The sequence below is a fragment of the Stegastes partitus genome, unplaced genomic scaffold (genome assembly GCF_000690725.1).
Source record: "Stegastes partitus isolate 25-593 unplaced genomic scaffold, Stegastes_partitus-1.0.2 Scaffold92, whole genome shotgun sequence".
NCBI classification, from domain to species: Eukaryota; Metazoa; Chordata; class Actinopteri; family Pomacentridae; genus Stegastes; species Stegastes partitus.
This window is the reverse complement of record NW_007577823.1, coordinates 848,250-870,316: the sequence shown is the minus strand read 5'-3', so window position 1 is coordinate 870,316 and position 22,067 is coordinate 848,250. Positions and strand designations below refer to the sequence as shown.

Sequence of the window (22,067 nt, the reverse complement as noted above, 5' to 3'; positions counted from 1 at the left end):
TTTTAAAAGAAACACCTAATGGCTGTAGAGAGACACAAAACAACAACAAAGAGACAAAAAATGACCACAAAAAGACAAGGCACAGCTACATATGATATACAAACAGACAATGACTACTATCTTGTCTGCATTACAATCTTTTGCACAACAGTTTTACACAAGATATGAATCCTGTGTTGTTTTGAGATGATATCTTGTGTATGTAGGAAGATAACCTGCGCAGAAATGATACTAACTCCACAAACTGTGATTGTAAGATAGAAAGTATAATTTCCTGGAACTCTGGTGGCTTCTTGAATGTTTTGATAATCACTGTGAGTTGTTTTTTTTTTTTTTCTTCCAAAAGTAGACCTTTTAACACAACATAGCAGGAAAATCACAGGTGGAAATGTCAACAGTATCCATAGCTGCTTTCCACTGAGGTGAACCAGCTCCGTGGTCTTCATGTCGCTGTGTTGTTGTCGACATTTGATAAATGGTCTCTGACAATAATGTTTAAAAAATAACAGCAAAAAAAAAAAGACGGACCTGGTGATCAGGTCTACCTTAAAGAGTCACTCTGCAAATTTGACATGTTTTCTTTCCAACACAAGAGCTAAAGATTTCAAACACTGTTAAACTATGCTTTAGCTGTAAGTAAATCCCACAGCTACAGTCACCCAATTCAGATGGTAGTAGGTAGAGAGTTTATTTTTTTGTTTTTTGTTTTTTTTATCTCCACTGTAGCAACAAAGTCGTTTGAATTCATCACTGCTCTGATTCGCATCACTTCTTCATGACACAGCAGCTCTGTGGGAGAGGATCTCATAAGATTCCAGCAAGTCTCCCAGCTCGATCTGCAAATCTGTAGAATACACCTTTAAATGTTCCTATTTCTACTAAGTGTCTGCATAAAAACAAATATTTTTACTGTTTGGCTCCAAGCAGCCGGTCAGATCACCTGTGTGTGAAACATTTCCTGTGTGGGAACACGTCCTTCTGTTTTGTTAATACACTGGACTGGTCTGACTGCATGCCTGCTGAGAATGTCATCGTAGCCTTTTGTTTAACTTAACCAAGAGTCATGAATCGATTAAGTCTGGCCATATGTGTAACACTCAGCTAGAAGGACAAAATAATCAGACTAGGCTGCTGATAATTCCAGCTCCAACAGCTGTAACAAGAGAAAATCTAAATGTACTTGTTTCGGTTTTCTGCTTCTCAGATACTGATTCTTCACAATCTGCTTCTAAGAAGATAAACAGAAATGGTCTTAGCTTTAGTAGCACTTTTGGGTCTTTTCAGTCTTTTTTTTTGTTGAAACTTTTTATTTCTAGCATCTTAAGGAACATTTTCAGAACAGGGAAACCAAATTTACATCATCAAGACTAAAATAATTAAAGTAAAATTAGAGGGAAAAAAAACTAAAATACATTACTATTATTATTATTATTATGATTATTAACAACAACAACAACAACAACAACAATAATAATAATAATAATAATAATAATAATAATGCATTACAAGTCTGTGCATCACAATAATCTTGACATCTATTGCAGATATAAAAACATACACCATTTTCTCCATCTCGTTTCCCCTTAGTCTTTTTGGAGTCTTATAGAATAGGTCATTTGCTCTAGGGTATGCAGCTGATTAACACTGTTAACAAATAGGTCCATGGTAGGGCAATCCCTCTGGAGCCAGTGTTTTGTGGTGGTTTTTTTACTTGCTGCCAGCAAAATCTTGAAGAGGTAAGCATCATTCGCATTCATACCATCAGGAATAATCCCAAAATAAAGAGTCGTAAATGTCATGCAAATATTAAAACCTAGGACCTTTGATATATCTCTTGTCACCTTACTCCAGTAGTCCTGGATAATGGGGCAGGACCAAAACACATGAGTGTGATCAGCCATGACCTCTCCACATTCCCTCCAGCAGTATTGGGTGCCACTTTGTTTTGATTTCTGTTTAGGGGTGATGAAGAAGCGGATTAGGTTCTTCCAGCAAAAGTCCCTCCAAGTCTTTGAGTTTGTAGAGGTTACCTGTTTGCCCAAACCATACGTCTCACATAAATGATTGAAGTCAGGAAGTTTTCCTTTTTTAACAATCTTGCACAAGGATGTAATACCACAGTGAGCCCATTGCCTAAACCTTACATCCAGCATTGCAGGTTTGAGTTCCGGGTGGTACGCCGGCCATCTGAGTATTTTCACCTCATTTAGAAGCTGGAAACGTTTGATCACTTCCCCCCATACATTCAAAGAGTGATTTATAAACTGACTTGTTGTCCGTGATGTCTCAGCTTTTCCCCCATGGCCTTGTAACGATTGTATTGGTGTGTCTGTTAGTGATAACTCTATTGGGTCTTTTCAGTCTTATAACTCTAAAATAATTCTAATGTGCTGCATGCTGCTTCCTACAAAGAAAGTTTCCCCATTTGCACAATCATCCAGATAGACTTATTTTACGACTATGGACCTTCGGCTTCAATGGTTCTGAACAACAAAAAATGATCAAATTAACTGTGTGTTGCTTGTACCCACATTGTTTTCCAGCCTGTCATATCCCATACAACCCTTATCTGAATAATTTGGTTTTAAATGCCTTGAATGCGTAAACTTTGTGACACTGCAAATAGTTTGGAACTCAATCTTGCCCAAGTAGGAAACTTAGATCAGTGGGATGTTTAAACCTGAAGCCTGCACTGAACAGTGAGAACAAACTTCCAGCGATGTAAGAAAAACTGTACCCAGTTCAAGATGCTCTTCAATGAAAATCAAACCTTTAGCCTTGTTAACATATTATATCATATAACATATTGTTCATACAATGTTTTTTATATCATAGACAACACATCATGAGCAAAATAAGCAGTCACTGCCATGGCTGAGCATTGCTACCCTGGAACTGCATTGCATGGATTATTTTCAAGCCTGGTCCACAAGGACGTGAGCATCTATTAATGCATGCGGTTGCTTTTTTTTTTTTTTTTTTTAAACGTTTTTTGATCTTTCATCCACACACAAATGCAGTCATAGGTGACTACAAAATAGCTTTGGTGAGATTTGTTACAATTTTCGAAGATCAATGTGACCATCTGCTGAACTTTCATTTTTGAGTCTTCTAAGTAAAAAAAATCATCCATGTAACACTTTGTAAGCCACCTCTATTTCCTCCACGCAGGTGTGTGTCACGCCGACTTCACTGCTTCATGAATGACAGTATTCTTTCCACCGAACACATTGTTGGCATGCTTCAGTGGCAGCATAAACAGACTGATTGGTTTTCATCCATTGTTTCATTCTTTGCATATGTGGGTCAGGTTCACAGGGTGAAATGCAGCTTAGTGGAGCTTCACAGTCGCTCCCAGGCATTATGGGAGATGCGGTCTTCCTGTTAAACAGGTTAAGTTGCCTAACTTAAGTGAATATGATATACTGAGGCAAAGTAAGTTTATTTATATTGCACTTTACAAGAACTAACCGAAACCAAGTGCTTAGCATACGATATAAACATTATCAGTGACAGTAAAGTCACAACACCTACACAATCTCCCAAAGCAAAAAATATTTATACACTTGCAAACTACTTCATCCCAAGATTGGCTATAATATAAACTTGGCGATGAATAGCTTGAATACAGATTTGTTTTACAAATATTCACCAGGTAAGTATACCAGCAGAAGTATTAAAGGTATGACAGCTTGATTTTGACCGCTTTATAAGACAAGTCCGCAAGACTGTCTTTGAATGCACTCTACCCCCACATAGACTTTTCAGTTTTACATTTTTATTGTAAGCCACTATTTAGAAACCTTCCCAGTTGCTTACTTACACTAAGGCAGCCATTTTTTATTTTATTTTTTAAAAGAAAAGGCTTTTGCATCAAAAGCTTTCTGCAATGTTATGTTTAAATATGTAAATTAGGTAATGTCATACAAAAAAATATGCAGAAATCTGCATTAATTTCCATAACAGAAATTGTAACATTGCATAAAGTCAGGTTCAAAATTCTATTTTTTTGTTGATGCATTAGAGTTTTTACAAAGGGAATTTTGGTATCCTGTTTAATTACTGGATAAAACAGAAAATATTGTCAAAAGGCTCATAACAACAACAACAACAGCAACAATAATAAGTTTGTTATTAATATTATTGTTATTATTATTATTATTAGTAGTAGTAGTAGTAGTAGCAATAGTATTAGTGGCAGTAATAACATAAATAACAATAATAATATCTGTTAAAAAAACTATAAATAGTGGCTTGCAATATATTGTGACTATTCTTGTTATTATTTTACCAAAACAATATCAGTTTGTCTATTGAACATGTATTCCAATATAATTAATAAAACATATTATTATTTTTAAAAAGGTGAAAATAATTGGATTACTCTTATGGTATTACTATTATTATTATTATTATTAATAATAATAATAATAATAATAATAATAATAATAATAATAATAATAATAATAATAATATTATATTGGAAGCCACTATTTCTATTTTAAAAACAACTAACAAATATCCCAATTAAACTTCCCCGGTTGACTACTCATACTGCAATGTTATGTTAGAATATGCAAATGAGGTATTATCTCTCTAAATGTACACTCATTTGCATAATGTTCAAAAGACAAAGTGTAGTAAAATAAACAATTGGACTGAAATTTTAATTTACATCATTTGCATACACAGCTTCAAATAAATGCTGTGTCGTTGCCGTTTTTAGACCTTAAAATACTTAAAATAAACTTTATATTTGTAATAGCTGGAAAGTAGCGCTTTTTTTATTACGTCACAGAATGACTTTTATTTTGAAAGTTGAATTGGTGCCGATCTAGCTTCGTTACATATCTGAGCAGCATCACAGCCGCTAGCGGACTCTCTCTTTCACATTTCTATATCATGTGAGCTGTCTCGTTTAAATTTAAAGCTTCTCTTCGAAAATTTTTTGCCTAAGTCCCCTAAAGACTTTTTTTTAAAACAGTTTTTTTTTAAACGTTTATTGAAAAAAAAAAAAAAAAGTCGTCTGCGTTATTAGCCGCTGGATATTATAACTGCGTGAGGCTAATGAGGCTAGGCTAACGTGCTAGCCGTGCGTTTAGCAACCGTATTTGGCAACGCGAGACAATTGAAGTCGAGCGGATTAAATCATGTCGCCGTCGTCCTGAGACTCATCTCAGCAGGTCCTGCTTGGTGTCATGTCAAAGTGCCGTTTGTGAGTAATTAACGTCAGTTCTGAACGTGCGTGTCGGCAGCGTGGAGACATGAACACGCCGTTAGGCAGGAACGGGTTAATCGGGCTCGCTGTCGGAGCTACAGCCGGCTTGGGCTTGATTGCCTTCATCATTTACAAGGAGATGAGCAGGAGAAGATCCCAGAAGCTTGTGATGGAGGCCCGGCCAGCTCCCAGGCTTTTCGACGGGCCGGATGGAGCAACGCTGCTGAGGGAGACGCTGGATGCTGAGGGTGGGTTTGGCTCCGGAGGTTGGTTCTGCTGTGCCTGGCACCGACTCCAGCTGGTGATAAAGATGTGAGGCAGAGAGTGATGCTTGGCTCTAAATGCATAATGGCTTCTATTTAAAGCATCTTTTATTCGCTTCCAAAATGAAGCAGGTGCAGCATATGGCAGCTTCATAGAAATATTTAGAGGAAAATTTTTTTAATTTCATTGCAGTGAGGGCCAATCGCAGCTAATTGTGATCAGAGAAGAGACAAGCCTGCATTTCACTGGTAGTTTAAAGGGAATTTAATGTTACAGTTCTTTATTTTTTGCCTATTTTTGAAAGGCAGATTTCCTTCTTTGTCTCTCTAAAACTTATAGACCCTGCCAACATTTGAAATAATGTCCTAAAAAGCAGAACATGTGCATTCCCACGTAGTGTAGCTGTACACATGAGCTGTCCTTATCTTCTGACTGAGCCCTGCAAGAAACAGTCTGATCTAGCACCGTAGCTTTCTGCCTAAGTTTCAGGGTTTTTGTTTCACTTTTAGTTTGACTCCACTGCTGCGACCAGGTCCCCAGACAACCCCCACTTCCTGCCCCTCCGCTATTTTAAGCAGCAGATCTCTAAGACCATAGCTGGGAAGTTTCATCATTTTGGCAAGAAACTCATATAGAATACAACTGCTCTTCCTTCATTTTGACTACCCAGCATTGGTATGAAGGCATGTTGAACAGGAAGAAGATCCAAGATTTGTTTGAGGTGGTCTGTATTCCACCTGACCTTGAAACACTAGTTTGCGCCTTAGTATAGATGCATTAAAGAATGTGTATTAACATTCTTCCTCATGGCGATGTTTTGAGCATCTGAAAAAACGCATTTATACTCCAGACCAGTGTGTATTTTTTACTGATGACTCAAATACGTTTTGTCCGGCACCTAGAATACAAAACACTTCGGGAGCTGGATGCTGTTTATTTTGGGAGGTAGCTGGTTTTGCTGTGGGCTTGTAGCTGATCTACCGTTGGCCAGACCAGTCAGTGTTCTATTAGGAACTACTGTTAGCTATTTATGGTTTTATGTATGAGTTAGCCTTCGATAGACAGATGATTCATCCAGTCACCCACCAAGTATATATTAAAGTGCCTTTCCTTTTCTAAACAGTTCCTCAGAAGGTTCTGTGTAACAAACCAACTGGCACGTCAGGTTAGGAAGCGTAGGAAGGGAAAGGGCGTCAAAGCAGTTTTTCTAGCTTGTCGCCACTGTAATCTGGACCTTGAATTAGCAGGGTAAAATAGGCAGATGGCTGCATGAATATTCATGTTGGAGGGGCAGGAGATAGAGGTGTTCTGTCAATACTGACTAAACTGCAAACAAGTCCAAAACACATGGCTATTGTTTTATGTCTCCCTGTTTCTTCCTTCCAGAGATGGAGGCCGAGCAGCAGGCTCTGGCGGCAGTGGAGGCAGTGGTCCAGGGACTTTCCCCGGAGCAGCAGGTGGAGCTCAGGAATCAGCTGGACCAGGTGCTGAACTGCGTGGCCTCTCTGCGCTCAGAGGTGGCTGAGCTGAGGGGCGGCCTGCAGGACATTGCCCTGCAGATCATCCAGGATGTCAAGTGAGTGGGACTTGGGCGAGCCTCATAGGATCTGTACTTTAGCCCTACTAAATGATACCGCAAGGACAAAGTCTATTCAAATCTGTAATGTTTTACATTGAACCTATACTGTTTGCCTGAGAGGCTAAATTACAGTCAAATTTATATTGTGTTAGGTTAGCTTTATCGATCTGTTACATGTGTTTTTGGTAGTAACTCTTCACAGACATCTAAAAACACATAATATGACAAATTAAAATACGCAACAAACTGAAAATCCATAATCTTGGCATTGATGGGTGCTGAGTATTTCTGGTTATATACTGATCAATATGAAGTCTCTGAAAAACTTCCATCTTTGCAAAAAGTTTCTGTTCATCTAGTGTAGGTGAGATTTCCCATCTCAACTGAATACCGCATAAAATCATACTTTTGTTTTTGTTCCAAATAACAGTAACTTTACATCACAGTATCGAATAAGCATATTAATAACACAACATGTGATAACGTGTTGTAAACTACGCTATACAAATAAAATTGAATTGAATTGAACATACATGTAAAGTGGGATTGTTGGTGTTACTTGGCTGATGTTCCCCCTCCTGCACATTCAGGAAGGGAGTGGAGGACAGTCAGCGGGTACGTCGGAGGCGCCATTTTGTCCACAGAGAGCGCACCGACTCCACCAGCTCCAGCTCCATCTACTTCACTGCTAGCCAGGGCATGGCCAGCGCCTATGAAGAGACCAGTGAGGGAGGGTATGTCATGAGAGCACACTCACTTGTACATTTGATATTGTGTTTCACCTCATCTGTATTATACTACATAATGTACAGTGCATGATTGATGAGCAGTATGATTTCACAAAGCTGCACTGGGTAATAGCTTGTGGAAAATTTGGGATCCTTTATGCTCTGTCTCATTTGATCCATGGTTGCTTTAAACTGCATACCTGTAAAGCTCCAAAATCTTTTGTGTTATTTTGGGGGGGGAGGGTTACTGTTTTTTGTGGTTTATGGGGCAGAATAAGTGCATTGGTGGCAAAAAATATTCCTTCATTCTGAACAGAGGCAAGGAAATGCTCAGGTCAGGCAAAGATCCAAATGTGTGGCTTTGTAATAGGTGTCTTAACAAGGTTCCTCAGCTTATTTGGCTGCGAGACATGTATAGATGTTGAATAGTGCCGCATATCACTAATCTATAGCAGCTGACTGACAATCATTACTACCTAGAGGCTAGTACATGAGCTGTGTAGGTATGGGCATGTTGTCTTAGGTGCTGCAGAGACGATGTTACCCGAGTAGATGCCAGGTAATTGTATGGCATTTCATAGTATTACGAAGAAGGATTTTACTGCTCTGGAAAGTTACCATGACAACAAACATTTCCTCCTTTATTATGACAATCCAGATTAAAATTATAGAGACATGATGCTTCCTCGTGCTGCAGTGAGCATTGACTCAGGTTGAACGGTTTTGCCTGATAAAAAATTAGTTGTTGGCTTCAGCCCTCTGTATTGTCACCTCCACCGCTCTGCAGGGGTCACATTCAAAACTGAATGTTTGTTTACACAGTGCAAACACCTGTGTTGGTGCTGTAGCAGCCCATTTATGTTTAATGGCTTGAAGAACATCCAGGCGTATTTATATGGAAATTTAGGGGATTGTTCCCCTGAGACAAACATTTTTTAACTATATATATTTTTAATTTGCTTCTTGGGATGTAAGTCATGCCAATAGTTTTATCTTTACTTGTTTTGGCTTTGATTTTAGCACATAAATAAACACTAAATAGTTTAATAAAAATCACTTTCTACCTAAGAATAGGTTCCTGTAAAAACTACTAAAGTGTGTTCTCTTGTTAAATTTTTTTAATGTTATGAGAATCACACACTGAATTCTATTTACCTCCACTGTACAGGGTAGTGGCAGAAATATTTAATTCCAAAACTCCACAACACAAAACTAAAGTACAACTAATTATAAACTAATATAATATAGTAAACATTGTTATTAATTTTCAATACATGTCCCAGGTACTCTACGGCCTATGCTGAGTCAGACTACACCGATCGTGACACGGACAAGGAGGAGTGTGAGCGGGAGCCTGAACAAGAGTCTGAGGAAGAAGAGGACAAGAGCTGTGCCACGGTCCTCACCCTCCGCCAGGAAGACTCTCAAGAGGACGAGGTAGAGGAGAGAGGGCTGGAGGAGGAAGACGAGGAGGGCGAGGAGGAAAATGATGAGGGGAGGCTGCAGCTGGTGACGGAGGTTCCCAATGGGGAGCTGGCTCTCCTCCTGGCTCAGAGCGACATCCTCCACACAGGAGACGCCAGCTTAAAAGCAGAAGGGTTTCGGCTGCTGCTGGACAACAGAGCTGAGGTGAGTGACAGCACGCTAGGGTCGAAACTGTTAAGATCAACGACAGCCGTTTATACGGAAATCAGTAAGTGCTTCACAAAAAGCAAAATACACACGTACAACAATCAGCCATAACATTACTGAACAAGACTGATTATATCCTTACAGAAGCACCTGTCAAGGAGTGGGATATTTTAGGTAACAAGCAAACAGTCCGTTTTTAAAGTTGTGGTTTTGAAAGCAGGAAACATGGACAGCGTAAAGATCTGAGTGACTCTGACAAAAACCACATTCCGATTGTCTAGATTCCTCTGGACGTGGAAACAACAATATTGCACACATTAATGGTGCAGCACAGTTTCTTTCGTGAGTATAAATATAACATTGCACAGCTTTGATCTAAAATGCACAGATTTGTCTGTAGCCAGGAAAACACAGATATCGCACACATTCTTCAGATGAAGTCATTTAAGCCAGGTTACCACTTGCTTCTATTTTTACTTTGTTTTCCTGTGCAGGGCAGTTAAAATTTCAAGTGGTCACATTTTTGCAAGTGCATGATGATCATTAGACTGTATTAGTGTCACTGTAACCAGTGCAGGCAGCTACTGTGTTAACCACAGTGGTGGAAAGTAGGACTTTTATATAACCTCAGTGTACTGGGCTATTTACGCTTAAAAATTAGGTCTTTTTTGAGGTTTTATGAGGTTTGTTCGCTCAGAAAAGAGCACATGTAAAAAAAAAAAAAAAAATCTGTTTAATTTTGGACAAATCTGACATTAGAATGCCCTAGTTTACTCTTTTTAAAGTCATTTTTGGTTGCACACCTGTCTGAGCGCACCACAGACACAAACAGCATCTCCTACAATGTGAGGCGTTTAGGGAACATCGGCAAATTGTAGTGTCTGTTGATAAGAAAATGTTCAGCAAGTCATATGTTTTGCCTGTGACAAGGTGGGAGGTGCGACCAAATGAGAAAGTTGGTTGCACCGGTGCTACCAGTGAAAAAATTTGTCTGAAGCAAATATTCTTATGTAAAATAAGGCCTGACCCAAGATTGAGATATTGTACATGTAGTGAAAACCATGGCAGCCTCTGAATAACGATTAGCACATTTGTTGTGCCTGTAGGCGTCAGTAATGGACTGCTGAGCGCTGAAAGGTCACCAGGAAAACCAGAGGTTTTTGTAGTACAGTGGGATCAGTCATCAGGATTAAATATCCACAGTAATACAAACAGTCAAAATACTACATGTGTGATTGAGGTACTATGCAGTGTGTGATGCCTCTCCCACATAAGCAATCACAATCTGATTGGCAGGAATTCTAAGATGAGCAAAACTGGAGCATTTGTTATTGATTTTAGTATGTTTTAGTCACAGTAACATATGTATTTATGTCTTAAAGCTTTTGTCCTCATAGTTAACATGTTCACTGTGTCAGGTGTACAATACACAAAATCACACAGTAATTGTCTTTTAAAGCCAACACTATTTTCTTCAGATAGTTTGATTCGATGGTTGATGGTTTTCTATAGTAATAAAATAAAATGTTTCTGCTCTTTTTTTTACTTTCACCGCCATCATTTTCAGCAGTTTGTCAGTAGCAATAAACAGGCTAATCTAAGATACATCATGAGTTTCATGACTTGTGTGATGGGCAAGGTATTCTGATCATAGTAACATGTACTTACATAATGGACACTGACTGATGAATCATGTTTTTATGATTCTGGGTCTGCAGCATGGCGACAGCAGGGAGTTTCTGTGGCGCCTGGCTCGAGCCTACAGTGATATGTATGAATCCACTGAGGACAAACAAGAGAAGAAGACCTACGCACAGCAAGGTAATGGACACACACACACACAATAATTTTACCTACACAGAGGAATTATTTGTGCTAAAACAAAGGTAGAATAAGCTAGTCAGCGAAGGGTAAATAACAAATAAATCATACTCAAATGTACACATTTTTGCGAAACGTAATTGAACAAAAGGAGTCACATCTGGAACAGCTTTTAGGTTGAGCAGCACGACGATGCACATTGTACAGCTGCTTTCCTATTCAGCATAATTCCACATAATTATGGCTACAGAGTTGACCGGTGTAACCACTTTGTTTACTAAATGCCAGAAAATACTGAAAATGTCTGCTATAATTTCTCACAAACCAAGGTGACATCTTCAACTGGCTTGTTTTATCTGGCCAACAATCCAAAACACAAATATTCAGTTACATCTGACAAAAAAGAGAGCAAAATTGTCTTGTGCAAGGCAATGGCAAAATAATTGGCAATTAGTTTTCTGTTGAACTAACATTTGAATAATTGACCAATTGTAAGTGTTCTACATAGAAGTTCCTGCATATTCTCCAGTTCGTTCCATGTCTAGCAGGTTCTACTGGTTGCAGTGCTTCAATATGAAGACATTTTTAAAGTGATCCATTTGTCTAACAGAAAGGCTCAAACTGGATGAGGAGTCCAGACAGAAATCACAATGATTCCCATGTTGATGCATCATGCTAAAGCTGTTTACAGATGGTTGTAGACCACTATGACTTTATTTAAACAGATGGTGTTTGAAGTGACACCAACATCAGCAAATACGTGGTCTTCTCAACTTATTCTCTATTGTGATTTTACACAGAAATTTCACTTTAGTTGAGACATGATGCTGCAAATCATCACCCTGTTTAGCATTAAGCTAAACTTTAGTGCCAAGTACCAAAATCCCTTTTTCATTAAGATCTTCCACCTTTTAAAAAGTTGTGCATTGCACTGTACTTTACACTAAACACAGAACAAGACTGTGTCCTTGTATAAAGCTACTACCTCATTCATGAGCACTATACGAGATGTGTCAGAAACGTTTTAGGACTGGTGTCATAAAAGATACATTTCAAATCCAAACTCCAACTTTTCCTCTTCGAAGTAATCCCTCTGGAGTCTAACGCACTTTCCCAGCCTTCTCTGCCACGCCACCATGCACTCCTGGAAGGATTCTTCTGGGATCCTCCGCAGCTCCGTCATCACAGCCATCTTAATGTTGTCCACGTCTTGATGACCCCTTGAGCTTGGGGAAGAGGAAAAAATCCCATGGAGTCAGGTGGGGTGAGTAGGGAGGTTGCTACAGCATGGTGATGCTCTTCTCAGCCAGGAACTATCGATGCTCAGGGCATTGTGAGCAGATGCGTTGTCATGGTGAAGCAGCCACAACTCTCGCCTCTTCTCGCACACTGAACGAAGCAAACGTTGCAGGATCTCTTTGTAGACGTGCTGGTTGATCGTCTGAAGGGGAACACTTGTAGTTTGGGTTTGAAATATATCTTTTGTGACACCAGTCCTGGAACTTTTCTGACACACCTCTTAAGCTAATTTGGCCTTTCGTACTGTCGTTAACCTGTGCACTGGTGTTGCAGGTCGAGAGGAGGCGGAACTGGCCCTGAAGAAGAACGGCCTGAACGCCGAGTGTCACAAATGGTAAAATGGTGAACTCAGCAGACTCTGAACTTTCATCTAACATTGGAGATTTGTAATCTTCCCTGACACCTCTCCTATCAGTGATCATTTGTTTTGCATGTCACGATTATACTTTTTCCAGGTTCGCTGTGCTGACAGGACTCACCTCCCAGCATGAGAGCATGCATGGCAAACTGAAGAGTAGTCACATACTGAAGGTAACACAGCCACACTTGGTTTATGGCAGCATTCTGGGTATTTAGCAAGTTGGGTTTATTCTAATCATCAGTGTTTTAACTTTTTTTGTTTCCACAACCAGGAGCATCTGGAAAGAGCAATTGCCCTCCGAGACGACGACCCCATGTGTTTCTATCTGCTCGGCAGATGGTGCTACGAGGTGAGACAAGGGGTTAAATTTTCTCGCTGTTGACTCTCAGATGCAGATTTTGTCGTCCAAATATCGGCACTGTCCAGATGTTTCAGTGGCATACATGTGTGTCTGCAGGTAGCCACCCTGGACTGGTTGGAGAAAAAGGCAGCCGCCGCCCTCTACCAGAGTCCCGTCACCTCCACGCTGCACGATGCCCTTGAGAACTTCCTCAAGGTACGACTTCCCACAGACGCTTACTGATACAATACAGACATTCAGATCTACGCAGCGGTCTTAATGAGACAGTTTGCTCAGCTCTCTGGTAGAAAGAAGAAACTCCAGCTAAAGCGAGCTCTCCCCATGTTACAGTCTTGTATCTGTCTCCGATGGCAGTAGAGAGGATGGAGAAGGGATCCATGTGTGATAACATGGTGTTTGGTTTAAAACACTCACTAGCCAGGGTGCTTAACCACAGTGCTTTGAGATTTTTCTTTTTGCATTGTGTTCAGTACATCTTTATCCTCAGTGGACTAAACTGATATACAAGTGTAAAACAGATAAATCAGTCTTGTGTATTGGCAAACTTGCAGGCAGAAGAACTGAGTCCAGGTTTCTCCAGGACTGTGAGACTGTACATCGCAAAGGTAAACAGTCAGTGTGCTCTTTGATTTATTAGAACTGTAAAGTTACAATTTTTGTGTTAAGTGTACAGCTTGTCCTTTTACTGTCTTGTCATCAGTATGCTGCAACTGTCAGGATTATAAAACTAAACATCAATCTGTTGTTGCTTGTAGTGTCACAAGGAGCTGGGAAACATCTCTGAGGCCACAAACTGGACTGAGCTGGCCTTCAAAATGCCCACAAACGCTAATGATGTAAGAGAACACTTCCATTTAAAATACATGATATTCACGATAAGCAAATGCAAATGTTTCAGTTTGTAGCTAAAAGCATTAAAAGCTGCTTACAGAGCTCAGTGCTGTTATGAATTTCTCTTATGCTGTGAAAGAGCGTCAGAATTTACACGTATATTGCCTTTTTTCTCTTTTAAGGATGATGAAACACATAAACTCGAGGCTCAGCTCCGAGTTTTAACCGACAGAAAAATCTGAACAGGTAATTTCTACTGACATCGAAGCAGACGAGCTGTTTAGCTGACAAACTGATTGGCTACTCAGGACACCAATCAGACGCGCTCTGCAGAAAACGCTCTTTCCCTTCATTGGTTGGATGTGTTTGTCATACTGTCACTGTGAAATGATATGGAGTTTATTGATGTTTATTTATTTTCTGCAAACTTTATATATGAATTATGTAGAAACATATTGTATCTAATATATTTAATGTTTTTTTTTTTTAAAACAATTTGTTTGCCTTTTTAAACAGATAATCCGTGATAAAATAAAGCAGGTTTTATTTGCCAGCACCTTTATCTTAATTCAGCCGCTACTTAAAGGATTAATTCACTCAAATGACAACAATTTCCCTGCAGTGTAGTTTTGGTTTGATTTATCCTAATCTAAGAAACAACTGGCTTAAAACCTAGAGAAATAAAACCACTGCAGGGAAAACCATTTCAATTATTTTCAGTGTTTCTTTTTTTTTTTTGTCTGATTTCATGGTTCCTTAGAGCAGCAGTGGGTTCCAATTAATTTGACTCAAATCTGCTATTGCAGGGTAAACAGCTGGTAATCCAGTTTGATCAGGGACGTTTAAAGAGCTTTAAGGGAAGGAGGGACGTCTGAATTGGCACTGCTAATTATTCTAATGTACTTTCCTCTAAATGAATTAAAAGTAGTCCTGCTTATTTGTAGTGTAAACCCTTTTTTCTCTGATACTGTCATGCTGGGTCCATCTCAGTTGCTCTTTGATAGATGTTTGTTTTGTGATGATAGATGATTTATGTAGCTACAGCGAGGACACTGGAGGATTTTGATCAGAACATTAAGTCTGTAAACTCTTCTCAGTTCTCTCCACCTTCAAATCTTACAGAGTTCCTAGCAGATTTTGTAGTTTAAAGTGACTGTATGGGACCACAGAAGTAAAATGAAGTGCATGGAGCTCTCTTGTTTGGTTGTGACTGTAAAAAGTCTCCTAATATTTTTGTGCCCCCCTTTCTATTTTTTCTTTGCTGCCTTTGAAACTTTGAGTATTTTTACATTCCTTAAGGTTATCGCGCTGTGATCTAACACTACAACTTTGCACTTTGAGTTCTTTCTTTTTAATTTATTCTTTTTGATTTATCTGCTGTGAGGTACCAGTGGATGTCACAGTGATGAAGATGTCATTTCCTCAGCACTGTGATGCCACAATGAAAAGTAAATATACACTTAAGTTAAATGCAGATAACATTTAATAAAATTATTTTTTCGCATTTATGTCTTGTGAATTTTCTTTCCCTCCTCAATAATGGCTGACAGTATATAAAGTCCTGTGTTGAAATGAAAACGGCCATTTTAATGGTAAAACACATTTAATTTAGCTATGAAGTGTATGTACAGAGGGTTCGAGTAAACAGAAAAAGAAAAGGGACATAACAGTAGTTGTGCAGCTGGCAAGCGATAACATTCCTTTCTTTAACTACATTACAGTGCAGCTTTGTTCCTTTTAGCTGCATTCTCTGCAAAGCACTTCTTATTAAACGTACAAAATCAAAGATGCCATGAAGCAGAAACTCTTAACACAGAGACAACAAAAAATATCTCACAAACTATTTTAAATATTTTTTACAAAATGATTATTTTCTCCACTCCATGGATGAAATTACAGAACTACATTGCATTTAACAAAAAGAAAAGCTCTAATTATGACCTAATGTATCATAATTATGAGATCTTCAGTTATTTTCTTTCTTTTTTGTATTTATACAATAAAGATCTCATTACTATAATATGTGGTAAAGGTCATATTATATTTTTGTATTAATGAGATACTGATCATGTAATTATGCAATAAATGTATTGTTCAATTTAGATTTTTGGGTACTGAGGTCATGCATCTAATTACATGATCAAGATGTCATTATTTTGTAATTCTGGAGATACTAAATCACAAATATGAGCCAGTATCTCATAACAGCAGAGACAAATCTTGTAATTGCATGACGTGTCTCTTTTTTCCTTTGTTGAATACAATGTGCTTCGATATGAAAGAGCTACAGAGAACATCACTGCCACCTTGCTGTTGCTCCACTGAGCTCCTGAAGATCAGTCTCATCACCTTACAGGGTTAACCGGCATGAAACCATCAAATCACGCAGCCCTTGACCTCCATCTCACATCAGTGTGAGGCTTTATGTGAAGGCAGAAGAACGACACACACGTACACAACCCTGCAGTTAAAGACACAAGTTCAGCAGGTGTGAGAGTAACATTTACCACGACTCTGCTGCTTTCCTGCTGCCACTTCAGTCCTTGGCATCGCCCACTCCGTCAGCGTTAATGGCGAACATGGCTTCGGCCTCTGGCAAGCAGGGCGAGTCGTAGATTTTACAGATCCTTGTCTCTCCGCGGCCCTTCCTCAGGTAGAGACTGCAAAGGAGACAAGACTAGTTTTAATGACAGCGTTAACCCAGAATGATGGAAGTATGGTGTTAGCATGAATAGCAACACACCGTGTGGTGGAGGCGTGAGCCATGATGTTGCCACCGATTGGTTTCTTAGGATCTGCAGAAAACATGGCTGCCCCATCCACCTGTGCCACCACTTGGTTGGTTATCACCACGGCAACACCAAACTGTTTTGGCAGAGACAGTCAGACAAAACACTCATGGTAGAGTCCCTGTTTACATTTGACTTCTAAATGAGTTTCAGGAAATCAGATCACAAGTGAACAATATTAAATACAAGTTTGAACAAGCACTGCAACACATTGTGATGTGATCACTAAATCACTTTCTGAGGTGGTTTGGGACATATCTGACCACATGCTAAAGCACTCTGACACTCTGATACTCTGAAAGCAGGACTTGGCTCAGAAAAGGACAGGAAGCATCATCAGTGCACGCACAGTAAATGCAATGAATCTGTGATACCTTTGACAGAAATCTTTGTAATTTCCAGTTATTTCTGACAATTTAGGTAAACAAAAATGTAAAAAGTGAAGACTATCTTCCCTTCCATTTTCAACTCTAGAGTCCCTCTCAGGAGGCTGATTGTAAGCTCAGTGGCCATTACTTTTCCCACCTTCCTCACTAACATTTAACTTGTCTGAATAGAGAATTAGACAATAGGTAGTTTCAGAGAGTCCTGCTGCCCACCTCGTCTGCCAGCCTGAGCAGCATGCGGAGGAAACGTCCCAGGTGTCCCTGTCTGGCCGACAGCTCTCCTCTGCCTGAGTAGTCAGTTCTGTACAGAGCTGTGGCACTGTCCACTATCAGCAGAGCATACCTGATAGAGAGAGAGTGTGTGTTAGCTGCAAGGATCCCAAAGAAATCACAATAAAAGACAAAACACCTAAGCAGCATCCTTCACTTAGCTCTGCCTACAATGAGTGGCTTGTTTGTATTGCTTTAAATTAGGGCCCGACCGATTTGTCAACTGGCAACTTAAATCGGCCGATTATAGCCCTTTTCAAAATAATCATCATTGGCCAAAAAAAAAAAACAAAAAAAAACGGCAGGAGATATCCATGCTAATGCTGTCGGACTCCAATTATGATCACCCTGTCCCAGTGGGACGTGAGCCAGTGTGAACTCTGCGTGGAGTTTGCATTTTCTCCCGGTGCAGTGTAGGTTCTCTCCAGGTTCTCCGGCTTCCTCCCACACAGTCCAAAAATATGTTGAGGTTAATTGGTGATTCTAAATTGTCCATAGGTGTGAATGTGAGTGTGCTTGGTTGTAGCCCTGTGATAGACTGACAACCTGTCCAAGGTGTCCTCTGCCTTCACCCTAAGTCAGCTGGGATAGGCTCCAGCCCCCTTCGACCCTAGTGAGGATTAAGCGGTGTATAGATAATGCATGGATTGATATTGTTAATATAATTCATTAGATAAATTTGTCATTTCCTAAATTTGTATTTGAGTTTGCTGAAATGCCCTTTACTGTGTTAATAAATAAAGAAATGAATAATATCTTGTCATATTCATCGTTAAATATCTGGAGCCCAGATATTGCTATATGGACCAGCCCTAGATGTTACTTAAAATTAATTAAGCAGCCCACATATACTCCTGATCAAAATCTTAAGACCAATTAAAAAATTGCATGAATTTGCATTTTGCACTGTTGGATCTTAGGAAGGTTCTAAGTAGAGCTTCAAAATGCAAAAAGAAGAAATGGAAACAAGAGACCAAAAGTTGTGAGCAGGCAATTTATTGAAAACAACAATTTAACTCAAATAGGCTGTTCATCAGCTGATGAGCTTTTTGCATTTTTGAAGCTCTACCTAGAACCTTCCTAAGATCCAACAGTGCAAAATGCAAATTCATGCAATTTTTTAACTGGTCTTAAGATTTTGATCAGGAGTGTAAATATCGGTATTGATTGATATCAGAATCGGAAATTGAGAGTTGGACAATATCGGCATATCGGATATTTGCAAAAAAGCCAATATCGGACATCCCTAGTTATCAGAATTTTTTTTTGCCAAATATCGGAATCGGCATCAGCCTCAAAAAATCCATATTGGTCAGGCCCTACTTTAAATCAAACAGAGTTTTTCCCCTGTATCACTATGATAGTGTGTGCAGCCAGACCATTATCTACAACACAATGGGCTGGCAAAGTGAAACTCATATGGCTGTGACTGACCTGGACTCGGCCATCATGGCAGAAGCTTGATACAGCAGCTGAGTCTGATGATCTGTATTGAAGGCTCGGGCGTAGGCCACGTTGTCCAGAACATCACTGCCCACCAACCCATACCTGACAGAGAGGTGGAAGACGCATGAAGGTGAAAATAAAAATAATAATAAAAAAATAAACAAACTGAGAATAAACAAATATATATAAAAACAAATGAATAAGGAAATAAACAAATAAATGTCAAGCTGTGTACACCTGAGTTCCCCCCCAGCACAAGCAGAACAGACAGCTAGTGGATGTGAGAGGAGATATTCACTGAATCTGATGAATGCCTAATGGATTAGAATTGAATATTCCAGCTTCAAATGTATTTATCAGTTTTTCATTCACATCTAATTTATTGAATGCTATTTTCTTTGTCTCTGTTGAACCTCCACATGCTGAGTGCTGAAAACAAACCCCCATGCATCAAAGCTGGATGCATGGGGGTGCAGACTAACCTTTCAGCTACGGCCAGGAGTCTCTCCGGTCTGAAGGTTCCCTCTGTGTCGATGTACATGGCTTTACCTTCTCCCCCTCCCTGATCAATAGGCAGCTGTGGACAGAAGAACAGCAGAGTCACCTCTTTAAAAATATCAGTTACTTAAATGTTTCTATTTATCAGCAAAACAGACTTTTTAAGTGTTTCTACAGTTTTTGTTGCTCTCCATTTGTGGTCTTCTATACTACAGCTGATCTGCATCCTACTGTATTGATTTAAATTGCTTCAGTTCTGTTTACACAACTTTTCCTGACACCACTGAGGCTTTATTAGCAAACTCTACCTGACAGGTGACAGCAAGTGTGTGACACAGCTGGGTCTTCCCCGTCCGAAATTCTCCAAACATCTCTGTGATGGAGCCTGTCTCAATGCCACCTGCAGGAGAGCACAACATCAAATTAAAAACAAACTTATTGCTCTTCCACCCTTCAGCAGCTCCTTGGCTCTGATAGTCAGGTTGAATTTCTGGATGATGCGTAAGTATTTCGAGACAGACCTTGCAGGAGTTTGTCCAGCTCCTTGGAGCCCGTAGAGACCTGGATGATTTCTGCTCTCCTCTGGTGGAACTCAGTGGCTGTGGTGAAGCCCATAGGCACCAGTTTGGCAGCTTCAGTCTGAGAAGGAAAGAAGAATTACAGCATAAAACCACAGGTGCCATAAAATTGCAAAATACAGAACATTAGCGATAGGAAAACCTGACAAAGCACAGTGAGTAGAGGCCGACAAGTAAACTGGTTGGGTTGATATATTAGCTTATGATGGCTGGTTTATGTTGACTGGAAAATAATGGAATAAGACACTGAATAAGACAAGTGATGTTTCTTACTAGAATTTTGTCAGCTTTGGCCTCACTGATGCCCTTGATGTTGAGCAGCTCCTTCTTGGGTGCGTAGGCCACCGCTTCGATGGTGTGGAACCCTGCATCCTCCAGCTTCTTGATGTCACTGGCGCTGATTCCACATTGCTGCATATTGAAAGATTAGAGGAAGAGAAACCAGAGGATAAATTTAGCGGGAGATTAAAAAAAAAAAGACTGCTATTTGTGTTTGCATTGTCATGCTTCTACACTCAGGATACACACCTCCAGTCTACACAGGGGCTGTGGCCCAAAGTTTTCTTCCTCTTCTACCTCTGCCTCCACTCTGGCCTCGCTTCTCATCGCCATGGTCTGAGTAAGAAAACCTAATCAGAACAGAGGGAGAAGGAAGGCAACCAAACTGTAAGACTGTTTAACAGACAGGTGTTACTATGGCTGATAGAGCTGATGTGGAAGAGCAGAGGGATCATGTCAATACATGTTGCTTGGTTTCCTCTTCCCGTCCTATAATGCCAGTCTGACAATACGTTAAATAGCCTGCTCGTTTTCCGATTTACAAATATCAAAGCCATCTAAGGTGACATTATTAAGTTTCTAGCACACAAACTTAGTATTGATTTGGAGACACACAACATCAACACACGCTGCCAATGTGGGAAACTTTAGCAACATCCTAGTAAGTCAGCATGCTAACGCTAATAATACCGTTTGCTAATAACTTAATGTGAGCGAAGAAGCTAAACCGTTAGCTTCACAGCAGTTATAACTTGTGTTCTAAAACAGTTTGTTTAAGGCATAATTAGCATATTAAACTCAAGATGTTAGCTTAGCACTAGCGCCGTTCTCGCACCAGTTTGCTAAATTCCAGCCGTGGCGCTTGTTTCCTCGCTGGCATGGCAACGCTGCTCGATTTAAAAAGGAAAGAGTGAAGTTCGGTACAAGTCGATGCTAGCGTCTTACCTTTGTATTTCCCGTAAAAATGGATATTTAGTCCGACAAACTTGCACGTTTTTACCTGCCAGCTGCTTCTTGTTTCCCTCAAACTCCGCTGTTTGATAACCAAACCTCCCGCGCGCAAAGTACAGACGTCGTACGTAATGACGTACAGTCAGGAACGTTCTCATTGGTCACATCACAAAAACAGGGGCTGATCTGTCTCTTCAAAGTAAAAGCTTAAAACTGACTGAAAATCCTTACTCGAAGTCATTTTTAATCAGACAATGTTGTATGCGTTTTAAATGGGTATTTGTATGCTATATATGATTTATTTAGATTCCAAATATATTAATTTGTCTGTTTATTTTGATTATTATTATTAATGATAATAATAATAATAAATGTATTTTATTTTGTTTATTTTTTAAATTGAATTTCCCTTCTTGGATAAATAAAGTATTTTTCATTTCATTAATTTCATTATCTGGTGCAGCTTGGCAGGCAAGAGGAGCATCTACTGGACTGTTTTTTTTTTTCATTTTAATTCAGTCTAAGTGCAGCATCAGTGACTATGGTTATCTTCTGTTTCTGCGTCCTTGCCATTTTTACATAAACACAAACACTGGACAATGCACTCATTTTAGCCTGCATCCAATACATTCCATGATTAATAATAAACTTTTTGATTTCAAAATTCTCTCTCATAAAAGAGAAATGACAAAACCACAAATATCCACTTCAGTACAGTATGGGGGTGTCAGTCATGAAGACTCTCTCTCAATGCTGGTATTATGCCAAAAATAGTG

At 39.5% G+C, this 22,067-nt stretch overlaps 2 protein-coding genes and 1 long non-coding RNA gene across 3 annotated transcripts; 1 reads left to right on the top strand and 2 right to left on the bottom strand.

The window, feature by feature from the left end:
* Positions 1-4,886: 4,886 nt before the first annotated feature.
* On the top strand, positions 4,887-13,485 carry rmdn3 (regulator of microtubule dynamics 3). The gene is made up of 9 exons (XM_008277242.1): positions 4,887-5,466; positions 6,869-7,058; positions 7,652-7,795; positions 9,073-9,418; positions 11,140-11,242; positions 12,815-12,875; positions 12,997-13,072; positions 13,174-13,251; positions 13,360-13,485. Exons 1-9 carry the CDS (start codon positions 5,265-5,267, stop codon positions 13,483-13,485), a joined length of 1,326 nt encoding a protein of 441 aa, XP_008275464.1. The 5' UTR covers positions 4,887-5,264.
* Positions 13,486-14,582: 1,097 nt separating this feature from the next.
* LOC103354012 (uncharacterized) lies at positions 14,583-15,619 on the bottom strand. Its single transcript, XR_520027.1, has 2 exons — positions 15,215-15,619; positions 14,583-15,174 (listed from the first exon to the last, which is right to left on the bottom strand). It is a non-coding gene; the product is annotated as an uncharacterized LOC103354012 (long non-coding RNA).
* A 59-nt stretch (positions 15,620-15,678) lies between these two features.
* rad51 (RAD51 recombinase) lies at positions 15,679-21,363 on the bottom strand. The gene is made up of 10 exons (XM_008277233.1): positions 21,286-21,363; positions 20,590-20,690; positions 20,335-20,472; positions 20,005-20,122; positions 19,792-19,883; positions 19,468-19,562; positions 18,974-19,087; positions 17,483-17,612; positions 16,838-16,959; positions 15,679-16,754 (listed from the first exon to the last, which is right to left on the bottom strand). The coding sequence occupies exons 2-10, from the start codon at positions 20,671-20,673 to the stop codon at positions 16,631-16,633; spliced, it is 1,017 nt and encodes a 338-aa protein (XP_008275455.1). The 5' UTR covers positions 20,674-20,690; positions 21,286-21,363; the 3' UTR covers positions 15,679-16,630.
* Between the last annotated feature and the right edge of the window lie 704 nt (positions 21,364-22,067).